Consider the following 21,226-nt stretch of genomic DNA (forward strand, 5'->3'; position numbering starts at 1 on the left):
TATCTTACCCCACAGGAAAGAAGGAGGAACAAGATAAAAAAGGGGGGACAATAGAAAGGAGGGCAGACAGAGGGAGGAGGTAATCAAAAACAAACACTTTCGAAAAGGGACAGGGTCAAGTGAGAAAACTCAATAAAGGGGGATAGGTTAGGAAGGAGCAAAACATAGTTAATCTTTCACAGCATGAGTATTGTTGCATGTGGCCTATGTTGAATTGCTTGATTTCTTGGGGAGGGTGGGTGGGAAGGGAAGAGGGGAGAGAATTTGGAACTCAAAGTTTTAAAAACAGATGTTCAAAAAAAAGTTTTTGCATGCAACTAGAAAATAAGATACACAGGCAATGGGGCGTAGAAATTTATCTTGCCCTATGAGAAAGGAAGGGAAAAGGGGATGGGAAGGGAGTGGGGTGATGGAAGGGAGGGCTGACTGGGGAACAGTGCCACCAGAATATACACCATCTTGGAATGGGCGGGAGGGTAGAAATGGGGAGAAAATTTGTAATTCAAACTCTTGTGAAAATCAATGCTGAAAACTAAACATATTAAATAAATTAAATAAAATAAAAAACTAAAATAAAAAAAAAACATAAAAATTAAGAATTGTGGTTTCCTCTACACTTCAGTTTCCACATCTATAAAATGGGGATAATAATATTTATTCTGCCCATTCCACAGAATTATTGAAAGAGAAATGTTTTGTAATCTTTCAGCCTTGCCTTCCTGGGCAGTGAATCCCCTCCCCTTTTCAGCGGGGTCCTGGGGAGGATCATTCACCTGATTGGTGAACGATTGAGCACAAGCTAACTCAGCCAACTGCAATCCCATCCAGCACTCCTCCCCTCCCTTACCACCACTCCCCAGACATCTTGCCATCTACTTTGACACTTCCCCTCTTCTCTCTACCTAGTACAGAACCCACCAGACTGAATCTCTAGAGACCACATCCCAGCCCACCCCACTTTGATCTACTTGACTATGGAGCCCCAGGCCTAGGAATGAGCCATTTTAATTAGTGGGCAGAAAAGTTCAGACTCCCTTAAGCCACCAAATCTCAGAAGCCCTAGATCATGCTTCTCATTCTATCAAACCATCCACCCCAGGGATCCTGCCTGTCCCGTGCACTGTCCAATATCCATACCCTCCCTCAGCCCCTCCTTCCACTGCATGCTCAGTAATCAAATAAATAGTGCTGTGGAAATAGTTGTGGAAAGGATAGGCCAATTAACCACCCTATGCCTATACTCCCCATTCCTGTGGCTCCCCAGACCCAAACTCCCTCCCCTGCCCCCAGTTACCTGTATGTGTTGTCTTCCCTTTTAGAAAGTAAACACCTTGAGGGAAAAAAATTGTCTCACAAAGAGCCTACTAAGAGCTCATTTATTAGCACATAGTAGGTACTTGATAAGTATATTTTTATCCATCTACTCATCCATTCATCCATCTCTCTGTTCTGGAAATGCAGGTTATGTGTTATTGCTTTTTCTAGAATCACTTTAGATCTTGCCACATATAAAACACAGGAAAACCATAATAAATTCTATGCAAAAGAGTTCTAAAAATAAATAGCCTTTCATCCACTGATGATCTAATAATGGCACTCATTTTATTTAATGCTTCACCTTTTAATAACAGCTCACATTTCTGTTGTGCTTTGTAGGTTAGACCAGAGGCACCCAACTCCAAAAGAAAGGGATCCTTGCCATCAGGGCTGAATATTGACTTAGGAACCACAAATTAATATTATCTATGTTTTATTGAGAGCGGCTAGATGGTATAATGGATAGATCCCTGGGCCTGGAGTCAAGAAGACCTGAGTTCAAATCTATCCTGTCTTAACCCTGGGTGCCTCAGTTTCCTCATATATAAAATGAGCTGAAGAAGGAAATGGCAAAGCACTCAGGTAGCTCTGCTAAGAAGACCCCAAATGGGGTCCTGAAGAGTCAGACAGAACTGAAAAATTACTGAAAAGTTCTCTTTTAATTTTTATTTATCTTATTAAACACTTCCCAAGTACGTTTTAATTTGATTTTCATTGCACTGGGAATTTGACCCCTTTGATTTCCACAAAGCTTCCTTTGCCACCCTGGTATCATATAAGCCATGCCAGCATTAGTATCTGTACTTCACAGATAGAGACACTGAGGCTCTGAGACAAGTGACTTGTCCAGAGTCACACAGCCAGTAAGTGGCCAAGCCAAGATTCAAGCCCAAGCCTTGGGACCTCGAGTGTGGCATTCTTACCGTTCTGAGCTGTGTGTGGGAACAAAAGCAGAGAGCTCTTGGGGCAGTTACACTGATTGCTCTTTTGCTCTGAATGTAACAAATGCCACGTGAAAAGGACATACACAACTCAGGTTGTGCTGTACACAACTTGTGGTGATGATAACAGAGATGATGGTGAATGCTTTTGGGAAAAGATAATAATAATATTGGTGATGATGACGATGACGATGACGACGATGGTGATGATGGTAATGAGTAGGCATCTTTTGAGGTTTGCGAAGGATCTCCCATTCCTTCCTTGCTTTGATCCTCCGCGCAGCCCTGGAACATCATTTTCGCAGATGCCTCTACTTTACAGATCCACTCCTCCAGGGGAGCAAAGTGTCCCAGACGGGCTTGAACCCAGGGCTCTTCAGGTTCAGGGCTCTCTCCACCAGTGGATAAACAGAAGCAGAGACCCTGAAGCCAGAATCAGTAGGGGATGGGGCATGTCTAGAGATTTACAGTAGAGACTCTCTGGGAAGATGGGCTTTCTGCCTCTTGCAAGATGCTCCACCGCCCACCCCAGAGGACGACTGACACGTTGTGGGTCCCAAGAAGAGAGGGAAGAGAGTGTCATGGCCCCACCATCCCTCAGCAGGCTGGCTAGCAGGAAAGCTGCTTACTCCTCCAGGGACAGACAGCAGCAAGGAAATCCCATCCTGTGCTCCTGGACTGTGAGTAAAGAGTGGAGCCTCCCTGCTCTGGGACACGCTCCCCTCATCCCCACCCCAACTGTCACCTTCCTGATGCTTTGGCCGGAATGGCCACAGCACCAACTCCACTATTCTCCACCTATGTAATGATAGGTAAGTTCCTTCCTGACTCTGTGCCTCAGTTTCCTCAATCTGCAAAATAGGAGAAGGGATTCTATAATCACCAGACTCCCTTCCTGTTAGGGAGTACAATAGATAGAACACTGTATCTGGAGTTAACAAGACCTGAGTTCAAATCCAACCTCAGACACTTCCTAGTTGCATAACCACTTAACCTCTATCTGCTTCATTTTTCTCGTCTGTAAAATGTGGATTATAATAGCATCTCCCTTCAAGGTTGTTTAGGAGGATAAATTGAGGTAAGCTTTGTAAAGTGCTTTGCCAACTTTAATGTGATGTATAAATGTTGGTGGTTATTAAGTCCTAGGAGTGTGAGAGGAGGAAGCCCAGCTCCCAATTGTAGGTGGCAGAACTAAACTGAGTGTCCAGGAGTGCAACAGGTGGGTGTCCAGCCCAAAAGGGAACCAGAGAACCTTTTCTCATGGAAATCTTATGCTCCTTTTCCAGGATCACCCAGTGCGACTGAGTTTTCGAATCGAAGTGGACGCTGAGGAGCTGATCATACGCCTGGAGAGAAATGAGTAAGTGACCCAGCAGCACATTGACTTACAATGACCAGAGCAAAGGGGAGGACATGGGGAGGGTTCCTCGACACCTAGAAAAGAGAACTCGGAAATGTCATTTCATTCTCCAATCTGGAGGCTGGGTTCAGGTCATCTGCAATGAGGAGGGAGTTTTGATCATGGCAATGAACAAGGTATGACTAGTTATGACAAATGAAGGACTCTGTCCTTCATCTGTAATTTTTAGGTGGTTGTTGAATGGACCGATTTGGCTTGGTTTGATTTTTGACTTCTCTTACTCTATGAAGTTGGAAAATACCTGAGTTAGTTAGTTGCCTTTTGCAGACTTCTGAATTCTCTAAGGAGCATGATATGAAATGGAGAGAAACCCTGTCCTCCATGGAAAACATTGGCATTGTTTTATTTTCGTTTTTTGCACTTGTGTTGTAATTATCGTAGTACTTGTTTTCCTCATTCTGTTTACTGTGTTCTGCATCAGTTCATAGAGCTCTTCCCAGGCTTCTCTGTATTCATTATGGACACCATTCTTATAGTATATTCCACTGCATTCAAGCACCATACTTTGTTTGCCCAGATGGATGGACATCTTCCTTATTTCAGATTCTTTGCTGCCATAAAAAGAAATGGCTATAAATATTTGGGCAACTATGGGACCTTTCTTTTGGCCATTGATCTTCTAGGGCTAATTGCCTAAAGAGTACACACTTATGAGTCCGATTTTTTTTGCATTATTACAGATTGCTTCCAGAACTGTTGCACCAATTCACAGTTCCACCCAAAATACTTCATGACCCTGTCTTTCCCCAGCTCCTCCAACATCAACTCTGTTCATCTTTTGTCACTGTTGTCAATTTGCTGAACCTGAGTTGACACCTCAGGATTGTTTTCATGTACATTTCTCTTATTATCAGCAATCTGGAGCTTTCTTTCATGCAGCTGTGAATAGTTTTGATTAATTTACACATTATACATAACCTTTGCCCACATATCTCTTGGGGAATGGCACATAGTCTTTTATACTTTGGTTAATTGTCTCTATATCTTGGATCTGAGACTCTTATCAGAGATATATGACACAAAGATTTTCCCCCCAGGTGACTTGCTTCCCTTATTATCCTAATTGCATTAATTCTGTTCACACAAAGTCTTTTGATATGGTGTAATCAAAATTTTCTACTTTATAATTGCTTCTTTCCCTTGTTTCATTAAGCTTTGTTGTCCTATTATTCTGCTGCGAGTTTTTGGAATCATGCTCCACGTTCCTGAGGTTAATTATGAGCATTCGCTCTCAACCAACACATATAGCTGGGGCTTTCTCCTGGCACTAACCACTTCAAAGATAAGACTTCAGATTATCTTAGATATCACTGTGAAAACAACAGGATTAGATATTAGTAAAATGTCTTTGGCTAGCTAGTGCCTAGCACAGTGCCTGGTATGTTGGAATAGGTTTAGGGACTAGAGCTATGAATTCAGCAGTCCTGGGAACTCCAGAGTGAGCAAATGCCCTCTACCAGTCTCACAGAGCTGTCCAGAGCACCATGGATGTTAATGGCTAGCCCAGCATCACAGGAAGAGTGAATGTCAGAGTGGGACTTGAACCCAAGTCTTGCTTCCTTTGAGTCTGCATCCCTGGCACATAGGAGCTGCTTAACAAATGGTGGTTGGTTAACTGATGAAATTGATGGCTACTGTTCCTATTAACTCTCTTTACAATTAGGAATTCACTTTTAGAAATTCACTTTGGCCATGGTCTGTTGTGATATGCATGGTTTGTGTTAGACATCATGCATTATCTACTCCCTGCTTTCCTGGCCTTCTGGTAGTCTTTGGCCTCAAAGCCAGCACATGACTGACCTGACCCAGAAATGATGAGGAGTAAACTTAGTTCTTGCTGCATAACAATCTTCATTGGGAAATTTCATCCCTCTTGGACATTGCAGTTTTAAGCAAAATGTTGTGTGAATGTGCCTTGCAATTCCCATTTGCATGTGACTCTGGTGACTGAGGCTGCCAATCCCTCTTTGGGATGACCACGAGACTATGGCAGAGTGTTGGGGGAAAGTTTGGGGTGAGCTGGTGTGACCGCAAGTGTATCAGCATCTAAGCCATGCTGAGCCATTGAAGCCATATATTAGCCAATTGTGTTTTAGTAGACAGCAGTCTTCAGGTCCTGGAAAGGTTCTTGTGTGGCTGTGGGATCTGCCTTGTTCAGCTTGGGCTTGGGGGGCAGAGCCAGGAGTGACAACTGAGGGTTGGAAGCAGGCCAGCCTGGGCTTGATGTCAGAAAGAGCTTGCTAACAATGAGAGCCATCCCAGAGGGCTATGAGCTGCCTGAGGAGGGTGCCTCCCCTCCTACCTCCCCGTCGGAGGTCTTAAACATGCAACTGAACGCTCCTTGTCAGAGATGGCATAATGGGGAGCCTAGTTCATCCATGGCTTGATCATGCTGCTCTCATTCTAAAATTCAGGGATTTGGTATTTTAGTATCAGAGTAAGTGCTGAGGGCTGGGGAAGAGTAACTAAGACTGGCAGAGTGGAGCAATGCAGAGACCTGCATTTGGAATTCTCTAAGATGTGGATTCAAATCTCTGCCTTGCTACTCACCTTGACTTTGAGCCATCAGTTCTCCTCTCTAGACCTCAGTGTCCTCCATAAAGTGATGGGCCAAACTAGAAAATTTCAAAGGCCTCTTCTAGTCCTCAATCCTTTGGTACCATGACAATCTCAAGTGTTTCCTTTCATTGCCATGAGCTGTAAGGTGGCATTTGCCAGCAAAGCCCTGGTCAGCTCCTTCTGTTGAAGCTTCCTTAGTTTGAAAATGAACTGTCATTTGCCAGATTTTCTTTCCTACTTAAGACTTAAATTCCTAGGAGCTTAGAGGGTTTTCTTGCTTCCTCCAAGTCATTTGTGTTCCATAGACTTGTAGAAAGGTCAAGGTGACATATGGTTTTGAAGAAATCTTTTTTTTCTCCTTGTGCATGACTGAAAGATGCTCAAAATAAAGCCTCATCACCTTCTGGAAAGAGCACATGCCAGGGCTCCAAATTTGGAATATTGAGCCCCAAAGAGACATCCAAACAAAGGGCGTTTCATAGGAGAATGGCTTTTCATCCCTCCTTGCAACCTTGGTTACTGGCCACTCCTTGGGATCAGTGACTAGCTATGTGTCTTCATTTCTCCTTAAATCCATGCCAGGGCAGCAGTATTCCTTTCTTAAACTTTGTCTCACAAAAACACAGTATGGACATGCATATTCTAGAGGATACCAAGGTTGCAGGGAAAAGGAGGGTCAGATTTAGAAGCAGAGAGCCCAGGTTTAAGCTTCCTGGGGCCTCCAGCAAATCCTTCCACCTTGCTGGGCTTCTGTTGCCTTATCTGTGAATTGGGTAGTGACAGGGGAGGGGGTCTGCATGAAATCATCTCAATTGTCCTTTTCATTTCTCAATATATGATCCTTTTAGACTGGAGGAATTTCTGTAGGGAGTTAGTGATAGTTTAGATGCAATGCCTGGGTTTGACATTTGAGTCCAAATATTTTCCTTTACACTTTTTACAATTTTCTTCCCATTCTGGTGACAGAATCGTCAAAATCACAGATGCTTAGAGTTGGAAGGGACCCATCTGGTCCAACTCACACTCAACAAAAGGCGGCCTTGGGGGTCAGGTGCACAGTTCATCATTGAACCTGTCCTCAAGTTTGGTTTCCCTGACAGAGCCTTGGAGAGTACAGAATCATCTCCATCCCACAGTGGAGTGTCTGAGGACTTCAGTGGAGCAAAGGATGGTGTTTGCCCAGATGATGACATGTAGATGAGTGAGCAGTTTGCTGAGTTGGTCCATTGGCACATTTGTCTTAGCCAGTCACTGTGGATGGGCAGCAAGCTGGGCACAGAACTGAATGTTAGGAGAACAGTAAAGATACTGGAGTCTTTCTTGTCATATTTTAACATTTTGTGACTAACAAGTAAGACTTAAATCATCCCTCCACCCTAGTCTTGCTTCAGAACTATCCTGTGTCCTTTTCCAGCCCCACCTGCACTTGGATAGATCTTCTGGGTCATTTTTTGCACATGAAGCAAGGTTGGAGATGCCCCATTGCCCACTTATACCTTCCATGTGTCTCTTCATTGCCGTTTGGGTCAGCTGTGACTTAAATTCTTCTGAGGTTGTGGTGGTCCATGAGTCAGAGCCAGATGGCGTTGCCATGAGCATATTGGTGTTAAAAAGATGACACATTTTATGTCAGGGAACATTTGTTGAGCATGGAAAATAGTGTGCAATGTCCCAGATTTAATCCAGCTCTCTGTCCTCCTAACATTCAGTTCTGTGCCCAGCTCATTGTCCATCCACAGTGACTGGCCAAGACAAATGTGCCAATGGACCAACTCAGCAAACTGCCCATTCATCTACATGTCATCATCTGGGCAAACACCATCCTTTGCTCCACTGAAGTCCTCAGACACTCCACTGTGGGATGGAGATGATTCTGTACTCTCCAAGGCTCTGTCAGGGAAACCAAACTTGAGGACAGGTTCAATGATGAACTGTGCACCTGACCCCCAAGGCTACCTGGGCCTTGCTGCTGCGCCCACGGCAGGCAGCAGTTTGGAAGCCTCTCTTGAGTTTCTTCTGTTGGTTTTCCACTTGTCCTCCCCTACCCCTTCCTAACTGTACCCTAAAAGTTGAAATTCTGTTATTTATGTAAGAAATTAACAGGACCCCCTTGGATAATTAAAATGGCAAAATTGTAGAGCTTTTTAAAATGCATATTATTTAAAAATTACAAACTTGGCTTTATTCTTGCAATTAAAACAACACAAATAACCCCAAACATGAAATTGGTTGATTTCTTAGGACAGCTGAAAGAGTGGGAGACACCAAATTCTTGAGAAAAAATATCTAGCCTTTATAAAGCATTTTAACATCCACAAAGCACTGGGAATATGTTCTCTTACTTGATTCTCCCAAAAACCATGTGAAGCACGTGCTCATTGTTACGTTCATTTTATGGATGAAGAAATCGAGACAGACAGATTAAGTGACTTGCCTAGGGTCACACAGCTAGTAAGTGTCTGAGGTAGGATTTGAACTCAGGTCTTCCTGCCTCTATCTTCACTGAGTCACCTAGCCACCTAAAATAATCCAGTGTTATTACCACCTCTGCATCCCCTCCAAAAAAAAGAAGCAGGTGAGATAGTACTGGGCCAGATGCCTCCTTTTGCATCTCTATAAAATTATATGACTCCAGAATATCTGTGTGCTTTTTTCTTCTCTAGTATCTCATGCATTTATATAGGATATAGCAGGAGACAGCACAAAGGGATGAGTTTAGTTTTTATAATGCTTCCGAATGAGAAACACGGGGGAAGAGCCCATGTATGACATAAAGCATCTTCAGTGATTTCAGGAGGTCCTGGTCATTTATGGGTCCAATTAACTTTCGGAGAACATCTGAGGTCAGTCGTCAGTGGTGCACCCTGTTTGGTTTTAGCCCAGAGTGTTTTTGGCCAGCTTTTCAACTTTCTCTGGAAATCGAGAAGCTTTTCTTGTGCTTCTTTTGCTTCCTTTTGCTTATTGGTTGGGGGCAATCCATCCTGACAAACCCCAGTGTCATCGAAGGCTCCTGGGAGTTACCCCAGGAGATGTTGTTTACGATTTCCTCAGAATGGAGCCTGACCCAAGACCAGTTTCAGGAAAGTCCTGATAGCAGAGCTGGCTTCTCTCCCAAATATACCCTCAGAGCAAAAGGATTGTGGTTTGTTTATTGTGTTAGAAATTAGAAGACAGCTTTTGAAACTTTCGGAAAAGTATCAGTTGTCATGGAGGAAACATTTTAAAGAGAAAACAGAAATACCCCAGACTGGGAATCGGCATGCCTTGATTCTCATCTCAGCTCTGTCCCCTGGGGAACCAGACAAGTGATCTCTCACTCTGTGCCTTGGTTTCCCCATCTGTACGAGATGAAGATTTGATTAATTTTTTGTGTATCGTGGATTCTTTTGACAGTCTTGTGGACCCCTTGTCAGAATAATGTCTTTAAATGCATAAAACAAAACCTATAGGATTACAAAGGAAATCAATTATGTTACAATATTTTTATCAAAATATTTTTAACAAACAAAAAACAAATTGATGATTCAAAGTTAGGGACCTCTGTAACAAAGGATGCGTGAAAGCCTTCCCAGCTCTAAAACACAACCCTAATCCAAAATGTAAATGCCACAAATATATAGATTTTACTGACTATGATGATGATTGTGGAGTTCCTTAGGAGCTTTCCAATATTTTTGTCCTTAAATCTTTACAGTGTCTTCTGCATGGAAGGCACCTGCTAATAGAATTGAATGGCTTTTCTATGAACTATTTGGGAAAACCGACCCTATGTGTTTTTGGCCTTGAGTTATACAGAATGGCCTGACTCTATGTAAACGAAGTACTTTTTAAATTTAGAAGCATAGTGATAGCTGGCATTTACAAAGCATCTCAAGGTCCACAGAGCACTTTACAGATATTCTCTCACAAGCAGGTGTCATTATTATCCCCACGAGGCAAGTAGAGGTTAAGTTTCTTGCCCAGGGTCACCCAGCTAGGAAGTAGCTGAAGTGAGGTTTGAACTCAAGTCTTCTTGACCCTGGGTAGAGCTCTCTAGCCATTCTGCTACCCAGCCCCTTGAGACAGATGGGGTTTTCTGACAACAGGTTTGTCCTCAATTCTCTAGTTGAATTGGCTGACAAATGGCAGTTGGCATTTAACATCATTGAGGCATTTGGGATGATCGTTCATAGCCTCAGTGTTAGAAGAGGCCTCGGCCTATTCAGAATATTAGCCACATTTTATGGATGTGGATGCAGAGGCTCAGGGAGGGTCCTTCCTCTCCTTCTAAATCCAGCAGCCTTACCAACCAGTTTCCAGGAGCCTCAGTTGTCTCAACAGTGAGCCAGAGAGAAGATCCTACATCTGCCTGGACACAAGGAGCTGAGTGGGGGTGAGAGTGAGGGGTCTCAGATACTTCCAGTTCAAGCTTCTCAAGGCATCGCCTGGTCTCTCTCCACCCTGTACTTGCCTCTCATTTATCCTGCACGTAAGTTCCTATCTGTACAGGTCTATGGGCAAGAATGAGCTCAGATTTGCATCGCATCCCCAGCCTGGAGCTCTAAGAGGCATGAGACACAAACACCCCCCTCAGGGCTCCCCTGTGCCACCAAGCTGCTCAGTGAGGTCTGCAGTGGCGGCCAAGACACACAAGGGTTTAGCAAAAGGCCCAGAGGCCACAGCTGCCCAGTGCAGAGTGGAAGGCATAGATGAGGTATGCTCTACAATCACTGTGGAATTCATGGAGAGAGTGAGATCCCCTCTTTGAAGCATCAAAGCTTGCTTATACCCCTAAAGTCCTTGACAAACATGGAACAGTTGTGTGGCAGAACCCCGCCCCCACCAAAGTCCTTCCTGCTTTGTATTTAGAAGTTCTGTCCTGCATAGAAACTTCTGTATTTGTGCCTTTTCTTGATGGTTGTCTGGGCTCCTCTCCTTCTACCATGGAATAAAAGATTCAGTCCATTTGTGGAGGATGCAGTCATGAGAATAGTGTCAAGGAGAGCAGCCCCCCACCATTGCCAAAGAAAAGACTTGGTCAAATTTGTTAACAAATTGACATACTTGTCTATGGTCGTTGGCATGAGATCTTTGTCAGGGGAGCTAGTGAAAACAAACAGCCATGTGAAAAGAGCCAATGAGACTTCCCAGAACCAAGCTGCAATTAAAAGGCAATGCTGAAATTTTCCCCAGAAGACCCAAGCCAGCGGGCCTGACCATTTTCTTCTGGAGGACTCAGCCGGCAGCTGTCATGTAATGTTGGCCTGGGAGCTGGAAGGACCTTCAAGGTGGTTTTATGCAACTATGTCATTCTACAGGGGGAAAAACTGAGGCCTGGGGTGCTGAAGGAACTTTGCCCAGCTCACACAATCAGCTGCGATGCAGATGCAGGACCCCCGACTCCAAATTCAATATTCTTTGGGTTTTTTGTTTATTTTATTTTTTGAGAAAGCCAACAGGTGGAGCCACACAGAATCAGGAATCTAGAATCTCGGAGATGCAAGAGATCCCAGGAACTGTCTAGCCCTGCCCATACCTGGAGATGATTCTGTAACACACCCAAGCTCCAGCCTTTTCTCAACAACCTCCAGTGAGAGGCAACCCAGGTCCTCCCAAGACAGCTCCTTCCACCATGGGAGGGCTTTACGTGTTAATCAAACAATAAATCCAGCAATAAACGCTTACTAAGTGCCTGTTATATGCCAAGCACTGGGCAAAGCACGGGTTAGGAAGTTTGCTTTGTATCAAGCCTAAATTCAGCTCTTGAGAACTTCCGTGCATGTCTCCTGCCCTGTGGGGCAAAGGAAGAAACACAGCTTTATCAAAAAGAATCAATATTAACGCACACATCTAATCTCTTTCTTCTGATGGCAGCCAGCACGGTCCTTCTACTGCAGATTGTTCTCTTGCCTGTTACCTGTGAAGTCTTCCCTTCAACCCCCCTCCCCAGCCTGGCTTTCCTTCTTCTTCCATCCTGGCTGTTCTCCAGAGAGGTGGGTTCTGGAGTCACCTGATAACATGTCAAATGAGTGGACTGGACTAGACCAATGGCCTTCAACATCCCTTTAGTTCTAAATCCTTGGGTTTTTTGAATGCCTTTATTAAAATGGGGAAAAAACAGCTGAATATTCTATTCTACACATGGTCCAACCAGAACAATTCTTTAACAATTGTTTATTAAACACTCACCCCATAGGGAGCACTGTGCTATGCTCCCTGACCACTTCTGTGGTCCCTGGTCACAAGGCTTCCTTAGCACATTCTGAGACTGCATTTGCTTTTCTTGGCTACTCTATCATACCACTAATTCTCATTAAGCTTGTGGTCCACTAAAATCCTCCAAAACCTCTTTTTTAACTTGTGTCAGCCCCTGCCTCCTCCATCTGGTGCTTGTGAAGTTGATTTTTTGAACCCAAGTGTGTGAGTTTTACCTCATCCCTATTAATTCCCATCCAGCCAAGTGATCCCATGCAGTACGGGGAGCAGGGTTTTCAGCAGTAAATTGTGGCCTAAACTGTGAGCAGGAATGTGACCGTAGGAAAGCAGATGATTTCCTCAAAGTGGAGCTGAATAATAAACTACCATTTCCCATCAGTCCAGACTACTGAAACCCCTGAATAGTCTACCAAGGAAAACTGAGGAAACAATTCCTGAGCTCGAGGAGTTTGTGGCCTCCCTGGGGAGAGGAGACTGATACACAAACAGGGAGGATGCAAATCAAGCCAGGTGTTATGAGGACAGGCTACATTTATTTAGAGGATGGAGAGTGGACGGATGGTTGGTGAGCTGGGAAGGCTTTGTTTGGATCATCTTTTGGGATTTTTCATTATAAACAAACACGAACATTCCAATCATTCCAATGAACTTCTGATACTTACTTTGTTCTTTTTAAATTGTATTTTCGATTTAACATGGTAGTAACAAAATCACCCTGCTTATGCCAGCAGCATTTTAGCTGATCATAAAGACTGGAAGGAAGTTGGACTGGCAGAGACTGAGGGAGGGGCAGTATCTGTTCTGCCTTCAGAGGCAGGAAACATTGGGGCGTACTTAGAAAACAGCGAGGAAACCAGCATGGCAGCAGTGTAGGATGTGGGAAATATAGTCATGATATTGTAAGCCTTAGTAAGAAAGAAATTCCAACTTCATTCAGTGGGGTATGAAGAGTTACTGAAGAGTCTGAGTAAGGGAGGGTGGTGATCAGGGCAGTATTTAGGGAGATTCATTGGAGAAAGAGTCTAGAGGTGGGAAACTGCTTACGAGACCATTGTGCAAGGAGTGAGACCCTGGTGTTATGGTAGGAGGAAAAAAAATGGAGAAGGGGCCAAATTGTGAGATAAATACCTGTCCTGCCAGCACTTCTGACTTTCAGGACATCGCCACTAAGTCTCAGCTCCCTTCTCCTCTCCTCTTCTCCCATTTGTGAATTCTCCTACGAACCTTCATTTTGAGGAAGATCTCAGTCTAGCTAGCCTTTGTTACTCTCCCAGCTCTGTTTCTTATTCTCGGCATTTTACCACCATGTGGGTACCTCACCCCACCCAGGCTTTTCAGCTCACCTCTGTCTTGTCTTTACTATTAGAATATAAGTATCATTATTATTATGAATTAGTACTACTACTATCAGCATCAGCATTATAATACAGCTTGTCCCAAAAGTCTTAGTGCAGTTTTAGTAACTTAAAACTGCACTAAGACTTTTGGGACACCTTGGATTTGTATCCCCAGCATTGATCTCAGTGCCTGGCACAGATAAAGTACTTAAATGCTTGCTAATTTGACAGTTGGCTGTAGAGATGAAATCAAACTGACTTGGAGACCAGAGGGAGAGGGTGAAGAAGTCATCCAAGAGAACACACAGAGTGAATATACTTCGAGAAGTTGGCAGGTTTGAGGAGAAAGGTGATGAAGTTTGCTTTTCTTTCAAGGAAGAAGAGAGAAGGGAAAGTAGCTTGAGGTGCAAGGAAAGTTGAGGGAAGTTTTGTTTCCATTTTAGTTTTTAGGATAGGGGAAACCAAGTCTCTTTGTAGGCAAAAAAGGAGGGAGTAGTTAGCAGCTGATTTGGGAGAGCAGGATCTTGGAGGAGCAGGAAAGGACCTGAGTCATGCCCAGAAGAAGCAGGATTAGCTTTGACAAGGAAATGGTCCTCCTCAGAAATGAACATCTCTCTGCTGGTTGGCCATCATGACCACTTGGAAAATGTTGAGATGAACATGTCAGATTGTGGATGTCAAAATAAAAAGTAAGCCTCATGGAGGAACCTTCTATCTTCTACTTGCTAGTCCCACCAAATGTCCAGTCCCTACTTGTTCCTTCTCCCAAAGTCCTTTCCATTCCCACTGCCCTCATCCAATCCAGTCACCCATGATCTGCTGCCTAACTTTGAACCACTCCTGATGGACCCCTTCATTTCTGATATCTCCCTCAGAGAGATCAAATGAGGTAGTGGGGAAGGCCTTCAGCTAAAGAGCTCAAACGGAGAAATAACGGAGTAGTTGGGACATCCTCCTGAGGCTGATAACCAGTGGCTTGGGCAGGGAGAGCAACCAACCACCAAAGAGATGTCATTAGAAGTGGGCAGATTTAAAGTCAGGCTTTAGGATTCATATTGATTATTCACTTATGATGCATGCAGTCCTCTTTGAGGTCTTTGGGCATTCAGTTGGAAAATGACACCATCTCAAGGAACAAAAACATACAATGAATCCTTCTTCCTAAAAAATGTTCATTGTCTTGTTGCCCTGAGGAAGCAATGTTCTTAACTTCCAAGATAGCAGGGAACACCTTTAAAGAACAGCATATATTGTGTGCCATGCTCTGTTGGTAATTTGTAGGTTGATGACTCATGTTCAGAAAAGACAATATAGACAATAGATCTTCTTAACACCACCTCCCAACTCATAAAATGGTGTTAACTCTGAAAGTCATTCCGATCAAAGTCCCTGTGATACAAGAACATGGGACAAATATGATAAAAATAGTTTCTCATACACCAAAAACCACGTTAAACATTCCCAAGTGCATCGAGCGAGAGCAGATGACTTCTACAGGTATGCACATTGGGCTTGGGGCTAAGTCCTACCACATTTCTTTTTCTCATATTTTTTTCCTTTCAATTAAAACAAAACTGGTAACATTTTATTCCATCAGCACCCTGTATGGCCAGGAGTCTGATGCTAAGGCCACAGGTTAGGAGGTCTCGATGTGTTTGCTCCATTGCAAAGTCATCCACTGTCCCCTTGATCCCAGACGGTCATCTTATCGATGTCTTGAGTGTAATCAGGCTGAGGAATCTGGCAGGATCAATACAAACCTATCTACACAACTAGAAAAAAATCAGAATTGCATTAATGTGCCCAGTGCTGGGTCAGTAGTTCATCTACCATCCCTGCCTCTTTTCTCAAAGACGATATGGTGTACTGGATGAGCACTTAACTTGGAATCAGGAGGACCTGGGTTGAGATCCCATCTGAGACACTAGGTGTATGACCTAAAGAAATCACCTGCTCTCTGTGTGCCTCTGTTTCTCTGTCTGCAAAATGAGGTAGTTGTTTTTAATGGTCCGTCTCTAAAATCCATTTCAGATCTAAACCATGATGAAAAGCTTGAAAACAAAACAATATCAGAAAGTGTTTCCGAAGAAGAAACATTCACTCCTAGGTTTGGACTCAAAAGTGAGTGCGATGTATAGTTTTAGATTTTATTTTTGCCTTTGTTTTTTTCAACTTTAGGGGACTTCTCACAAACGCCCTAAAACAATGCAAATAGATGCATTTACTCTTTCCCAGGAGCCAAAGGAAGCTCAGACTCAGGGTAAAGAAGACTCAGGCTTCATTAATTAGGAAGGATTGTGTAATCACTCCTTCTATTGTTTTTATTGTTGCACATTCAGCAATCTTATTGTGGCTTGTCAGTGGGAAAAGAAAAAAATAGTGCAAAGGCTAGAACCTGGTTTTTGACTTGTGTCCTCAGACTTTTGCCTGGGTCATGGGATGCCTTGGTATTGAATGTCTTAGTATCCAGCCTGCTTGGGGTAGTCACTTATATCATATCCATGGGATCCCTTTTGTAGGGAAGCCAACAAAGTTATCTGAGCAAGAGAAAAACACAGATACTCACAGGGTAGGGACAAGTAACGAAACTCATCCACATGTATTTATTAAAGCTCTTACGTAGAGGCCATTGTACAAGACAATGAGGATACAAGTTCTAGCTAGCATCATTACCACCACCACCACCACCACCATCATCATCATCATCATCATCATCACCACCACCATCAGGATCATCACCAGCACCACCACCATCATGATCACCACCACCATCATCCATCATCATCACCACTATCATCACCACCACCACCATCATCATCACCATCACCATCACTATCACCATCACCATTATCACCATCATCATCAACATCACCACAAAGGCAAAAGCAAGATTGTCTCTATTCTCAAGTAGTTTGGTATAACAGACAGGGTTAGGCCTGCAGTCAGGGAGACATGTGTTCAAATCCTACCCCAGATACTTCCTGGGTATGTGACTCCAAGCAAGTTACTTAACTTTTATTTGCCTCAGTTTCCTCAACTGTAAAATGGGGATAATAATAGCACCTGATTCTCAGAGTTGTTTGGAGAATCAAATGATATATTCGTAAAGTGCTTAGCACAGTGGGTGGCACACAGAAGGTATTTAATAAATGCTTGTTTCCTTCTTATTGGGAAATGAATCAGAAACCTTCATGGGAAGCTATTGAGTTTCCTGGGTAAAGGAGAAAAAGCCTGTATTATATCTTGCTTATTCTCTAAGCCTAAAGCAGACTAAATAGAAAGATCGCATCCTACCATTGCTCCAGTTGGTGCATTCCTTTTCTCTTTGGACTTACTTTGGTGTAACCCACTGTAATCTCCGTGTGACTTTTGCCTGCTTGGAGAGTAGCTAGTGAGCTGGTCCCATGTTTTGGAAAAGGTGCTGTGTTGTTTCTGGAGAGTGAAACCATTAAAGACACCCAGGATTGTTCTCATTTGATTTTAAAGGATGATTCCTTTGTTAATACCATGGGTTAAATGGTGACCTGTGATCAGTCATCATGCAATGTCAGCTGATCACCTGACTTTGGGGGTCAAGATTCGAGAAGTCAGAAGGAGCTGTCCAGTCACCCCGAAGAGACAGAGATTTCTAAATACAAATATCAAAATGTCAAAAACCAGGGATCCACTTGCCTTTCAGGAATCTTCTACTCCGTATTTTCCTTTTTATCCTGTACCCCAAGAGTCCAGTTTTTCTAAATGGAAAACAGAGACAGAAATAGCCTTTCTGGTTGTTCAGATCTCATTGCTCTCTGTAAGGTTTCTCGTTTTCCATATAGGATGCTGGAGTATTCGGGGGCAGTCCCAAAGGCTTTTAAATAATTGGACACTGGCAAATACAGATTTTTTTTTCTTCGTGAGACTTCTAGCAGAAAACTAGACCAGCTTTTCAAATGTGAATTTATATTCAGTTTCTACTGTGCATTAAAACTGGGCTAGTCTGATTTTCTGAATTTGCTTGTACTATTATTGCCTTTGGCAAGACGTTAACTCAGAAATTTATTTTCTGGTCATAGAAAGTAGGTGATTAGTTCATTAAGAGTTGATTAAGCACCTACTATGTATTAGGCATCCTGAAAATATGACAAACCAAAAACGTTTCTGCCCTCACAGAGCTTACAGTCTGCTGGGAGCTCACATACACTAACAGCAGCAGCAATTTGGGCCCAAGCCCCTGCATACGATAGGGCTTTAATGAGCTTTTATTGAATGGAATTCCTGTACTGTTTATGCAGATACGTGTAGCTGTCCAGAAATAAGCAGTGGGGTAATAGCTCTTTGAGGACCCCACACAGAGGAGAAGTCTGTCTTTCTATCCCTATAAGCAGGTGCTTAATAGATGCTTACTGAATTGAATAGCATATGGAAGGAAGGAAGGAAGGAAGGAAGGAAGGAAGGAAGGAAGGAAAGAAGGAAGGAGGGAGGGAGGGAAGGAGAGAGAAAAGGAAGGGGAGGAAGGAGGGAAGGAGGAAGGAAGAGAGGGAGGGAGAAAATGACAGAGGGAGGGAGGGAGGAAGGAAGGGATGGAAAGAAAAAGGAGGGAAGGAGGAAGGAAGGAAGGAAGAAAGGAAAGAAGGAAGGTCAGCCATTGTGGCTTAAGAAATCCTTTTCTACATTCATTACATAATCCCCTATAAAATACAACACTTGATACATAATGCTTAAGTTTAGGGTACTTCCTGTAATATACACACATAACTACCACATAATCTGCTTTTTTAGGGAAGAAAACATTTATTAAGTACCCACTGTATGCAGAGTACTGTGGGGGTGGGAAGGGATATTCAAAACTGAGACAAGACATGGGACTTGCCCTCACAGAGCTTCCTTTCTAGTAGTGAGGAATAAGAAGGTTACCCAGATATAACTTTTAAAATACCCATGGGGGACAATTCACAAGCCACCTGAGGTTTCTGATGAGCTTTGCTGGAAAACTAGACCCAGGGTAGTGCAGCCTTCTCAACAGTCAGGGAGGCTCATGTTCAGCTGGACTTGGGCTCAGGTGGACCTGCTTGTGATGCTTCCCTGCTGTGTCTCCAAGCAAAGGCATTCCCACTCCCACAAGGCAGTGCAGTGGAAATCCCCTGGGATCTCTGATTTGCAGGATGTGGGTTCAAATTCTGACTTGGCCTTTCTTAATTTGAGTGAGCCCTTCACTCTTCTTGGCCTCAGTTTCCACATCTGTAAAATGAAGGGGCCCAAATAAGTGGCCTCTGGGTCTTTTCCAACCTTGAATCTATGCTCCTGTGATTGGCCTCAGGCAAATCCTGTTACCTCTCTGGGCCTCAGTTTCCTTTTCTGAAATATGACAGCATAGGACAAATGTCCTCTAGCATCCTTGGACTCTAGATCTATCATTCTGTGAACCACTCAGACCCCAAGTCTCTTCACTATAAAATCAGGCTGGTAATACTCATATTCCCTTCCTCTCTGAGCTAAGAGAACCAAAGGAGCTCTCTTGGAAGGCCAGCCACCAGCGTCCTCCCCTGCCCCCAGTTAGGAACGACCACTGTTGCTTCACCCAGAGTCTGCTCTGGTGTCTGGACTCCCCTGGCCCATGGGGAGAGTTGCGTTTCGAACAGGTCCTCGGTGCTGTGGGTCAGAAAGTCGATGACAGACGGCAGTTCTGTAACGTAGCTTGGGCTGTAGCATTTTATATGCTGGGTAGTTTTTACATGCTGGCCATGACAGCTCCTATTTTTCTCTACCTCCTTTATTGTCGTAGGTAAAGTTTTATTCAGAAAGTCAATAAAAATGTTCTGTAGCACAGTGTGAAAACTCTGAACAGCTCCTGTTCCCTGCCCTACTCTCTCTCAGAGGAGAATTCTGCAGGCTGGCCCTGCTCAGCCCCCTCTGAGTCAGAGGGGTGGCTCTGCTGAACCTTCCGTGGCTTCTGTGGGGTGTCAGGCATTATCCACACAAGGGGAAGAGGCAGCCAAGCCAGCCAGGATCTTAGGATCACAGAACAGAGTTGGAAGGGGCTTTAGAAGTGACCTAGTCTGATAGACTCTCAAGTTCCAGAGGGCAAAGATTTTCATTTAGTCTTTGTATTCTTAACACAGTACTTGGCACATAGTAGGCATGATGGTGGAGGGAACAGAGGCCCAGAGAGGTTAGCTAACTTACCCAAAGTCACATAGACAGTAAATGACCAAGGGCTGAAGAAGGTTTTCCAGATTCAAGGCCGAGTTTTTTAGCTCACCTGAACAAACAATGAGTAACGTCCTAGACCCTACAAAGAAGAGAGCCTTCAGAAGGCTACTGTGTAAAAGGGGTACTGAGGTATGTATGACCACGGAGGATGGAGATGAGAAATGATCTAGCCGATCCTTTAAAGCCATGCTACCCTAGCACCTCTAGAACCAAGGGGTCACCTCCCCCAAAAAACCCCTAAGTGCAGCCTGACCCAGATTACAAAGCAATTGGGAAGTGTTTAATACGCTACATAAAAATACGGGACAACATGGATAAGGTTCATTCGTGGTTTTCTAAGTCAATGTGTTGCTGGAAGGGAATCCACAGCATTCTGTTTCTCTTTAAGTCTGATACTGCCACTCTAGAATATTAGGCAAATTCCTCAGTCTGATGCCTAAAAACCTTCATAATCTGGTTCCCACCAACTGTTCCAGGAGGAGTTCACATTATGCCCCTTGGACATTCTGCATTCCAGCCAACCCCCACCTGCGACCTGTTTTCTGAACTGTTCCCCAAGAGCGGAACTGGCCCCTTCTTTGCCTCTGCTTCTTAACGCCTTGGCTCCTTTGGAGGCTTAGCTCGAGTGATGACACTTCTGGGGAGGCCATTAGTGAGTCCTCCCGGGGGCTCTGTATGCAGCCTTCACTTGCCTTGGATTTCCTCACCTCGGCACATACTGTATTTCAGAGTACATGGTGCACTCATTAAAGGCAAGGATTGGTTTTGTATCTTTGTATCCCCAGTACCTGCTTGTCTATTGATTAAAATAATGTAAATACAAAGTATAATAACAACAAGGGCAAATACTTCTCAACTACCCGCTGAGTCCAGAGCCCTTGATTGGGGCCTGGGGTAATACAGGGTTTAACTAAGACACAGGCCCTATCTTACTGACCCAATGCCACCTTCTTCACACAATCACTCATTCTCAGCTCAGTTAAATGAATAGCTGTTGGGAGCCTACTGTGTGCAAGTCAGTGTTGTGCTCCTGTGCTGGGGGCACAGAGATACCAAAAAATCCTTGCCCTCAAGGAGTCCACTTTGGGATCCAGTCTGTCCAGAAGTAAGGAAATACAAGATAATCTAAGTCAAAGAGTTAGTGTAAGGGGGGCTGGGTACACAGGAGCACACAGTAGGTGCTTTGGAGGGAGTGCACAGAGGTCCCAAGCGACCTATATGGGGCCAGACTAGATTAGCTCTCGGTATTGGTGGAAGGCGTTTCA

At 43.9% G+C, this 21,226-nt stretch overlaps 1 protein-coding gene across 1 annotated transcript in view; it reads left to right on the plus strand.

The window, feature by feature from the left end:
• The window catches only part of ADAM12 (ADAM metallopeptidase domain 12), a 377,674-nt gene that overhangs the window by 83,610 nt on the left and 272,838 nt on the right, over positions 1–21,226 (plus strand). The window contains exon 3 of the mRNA XM_036736018.1: positions 3,545–3,618. Within this exon, the coding sequence (XP_036591913.1) occupies positions 3,545–3,618 (74 nt within the window). The remainder of the gene's footprint in view (positions 1–3,544; positions 3,619–21,226) is intronic.

The sequence above is a fragment of the Trichosurus vulpecula genome, chromosome 8 (genome assembly GCF_011100635.1).
Source record: "Trichosurus vulpecula isolate mTriVul1 chromosome 8, mTriVul1.pri, whole genome shotgun sequence".
NCBI classification, from domain to species: domain Eukaryota; kingdom Metazoa; phylum Chordata; class Mammalia; order Diprotodontia; family Phalangeridae; genus Trichosurus; species Trichosurus vulpecula.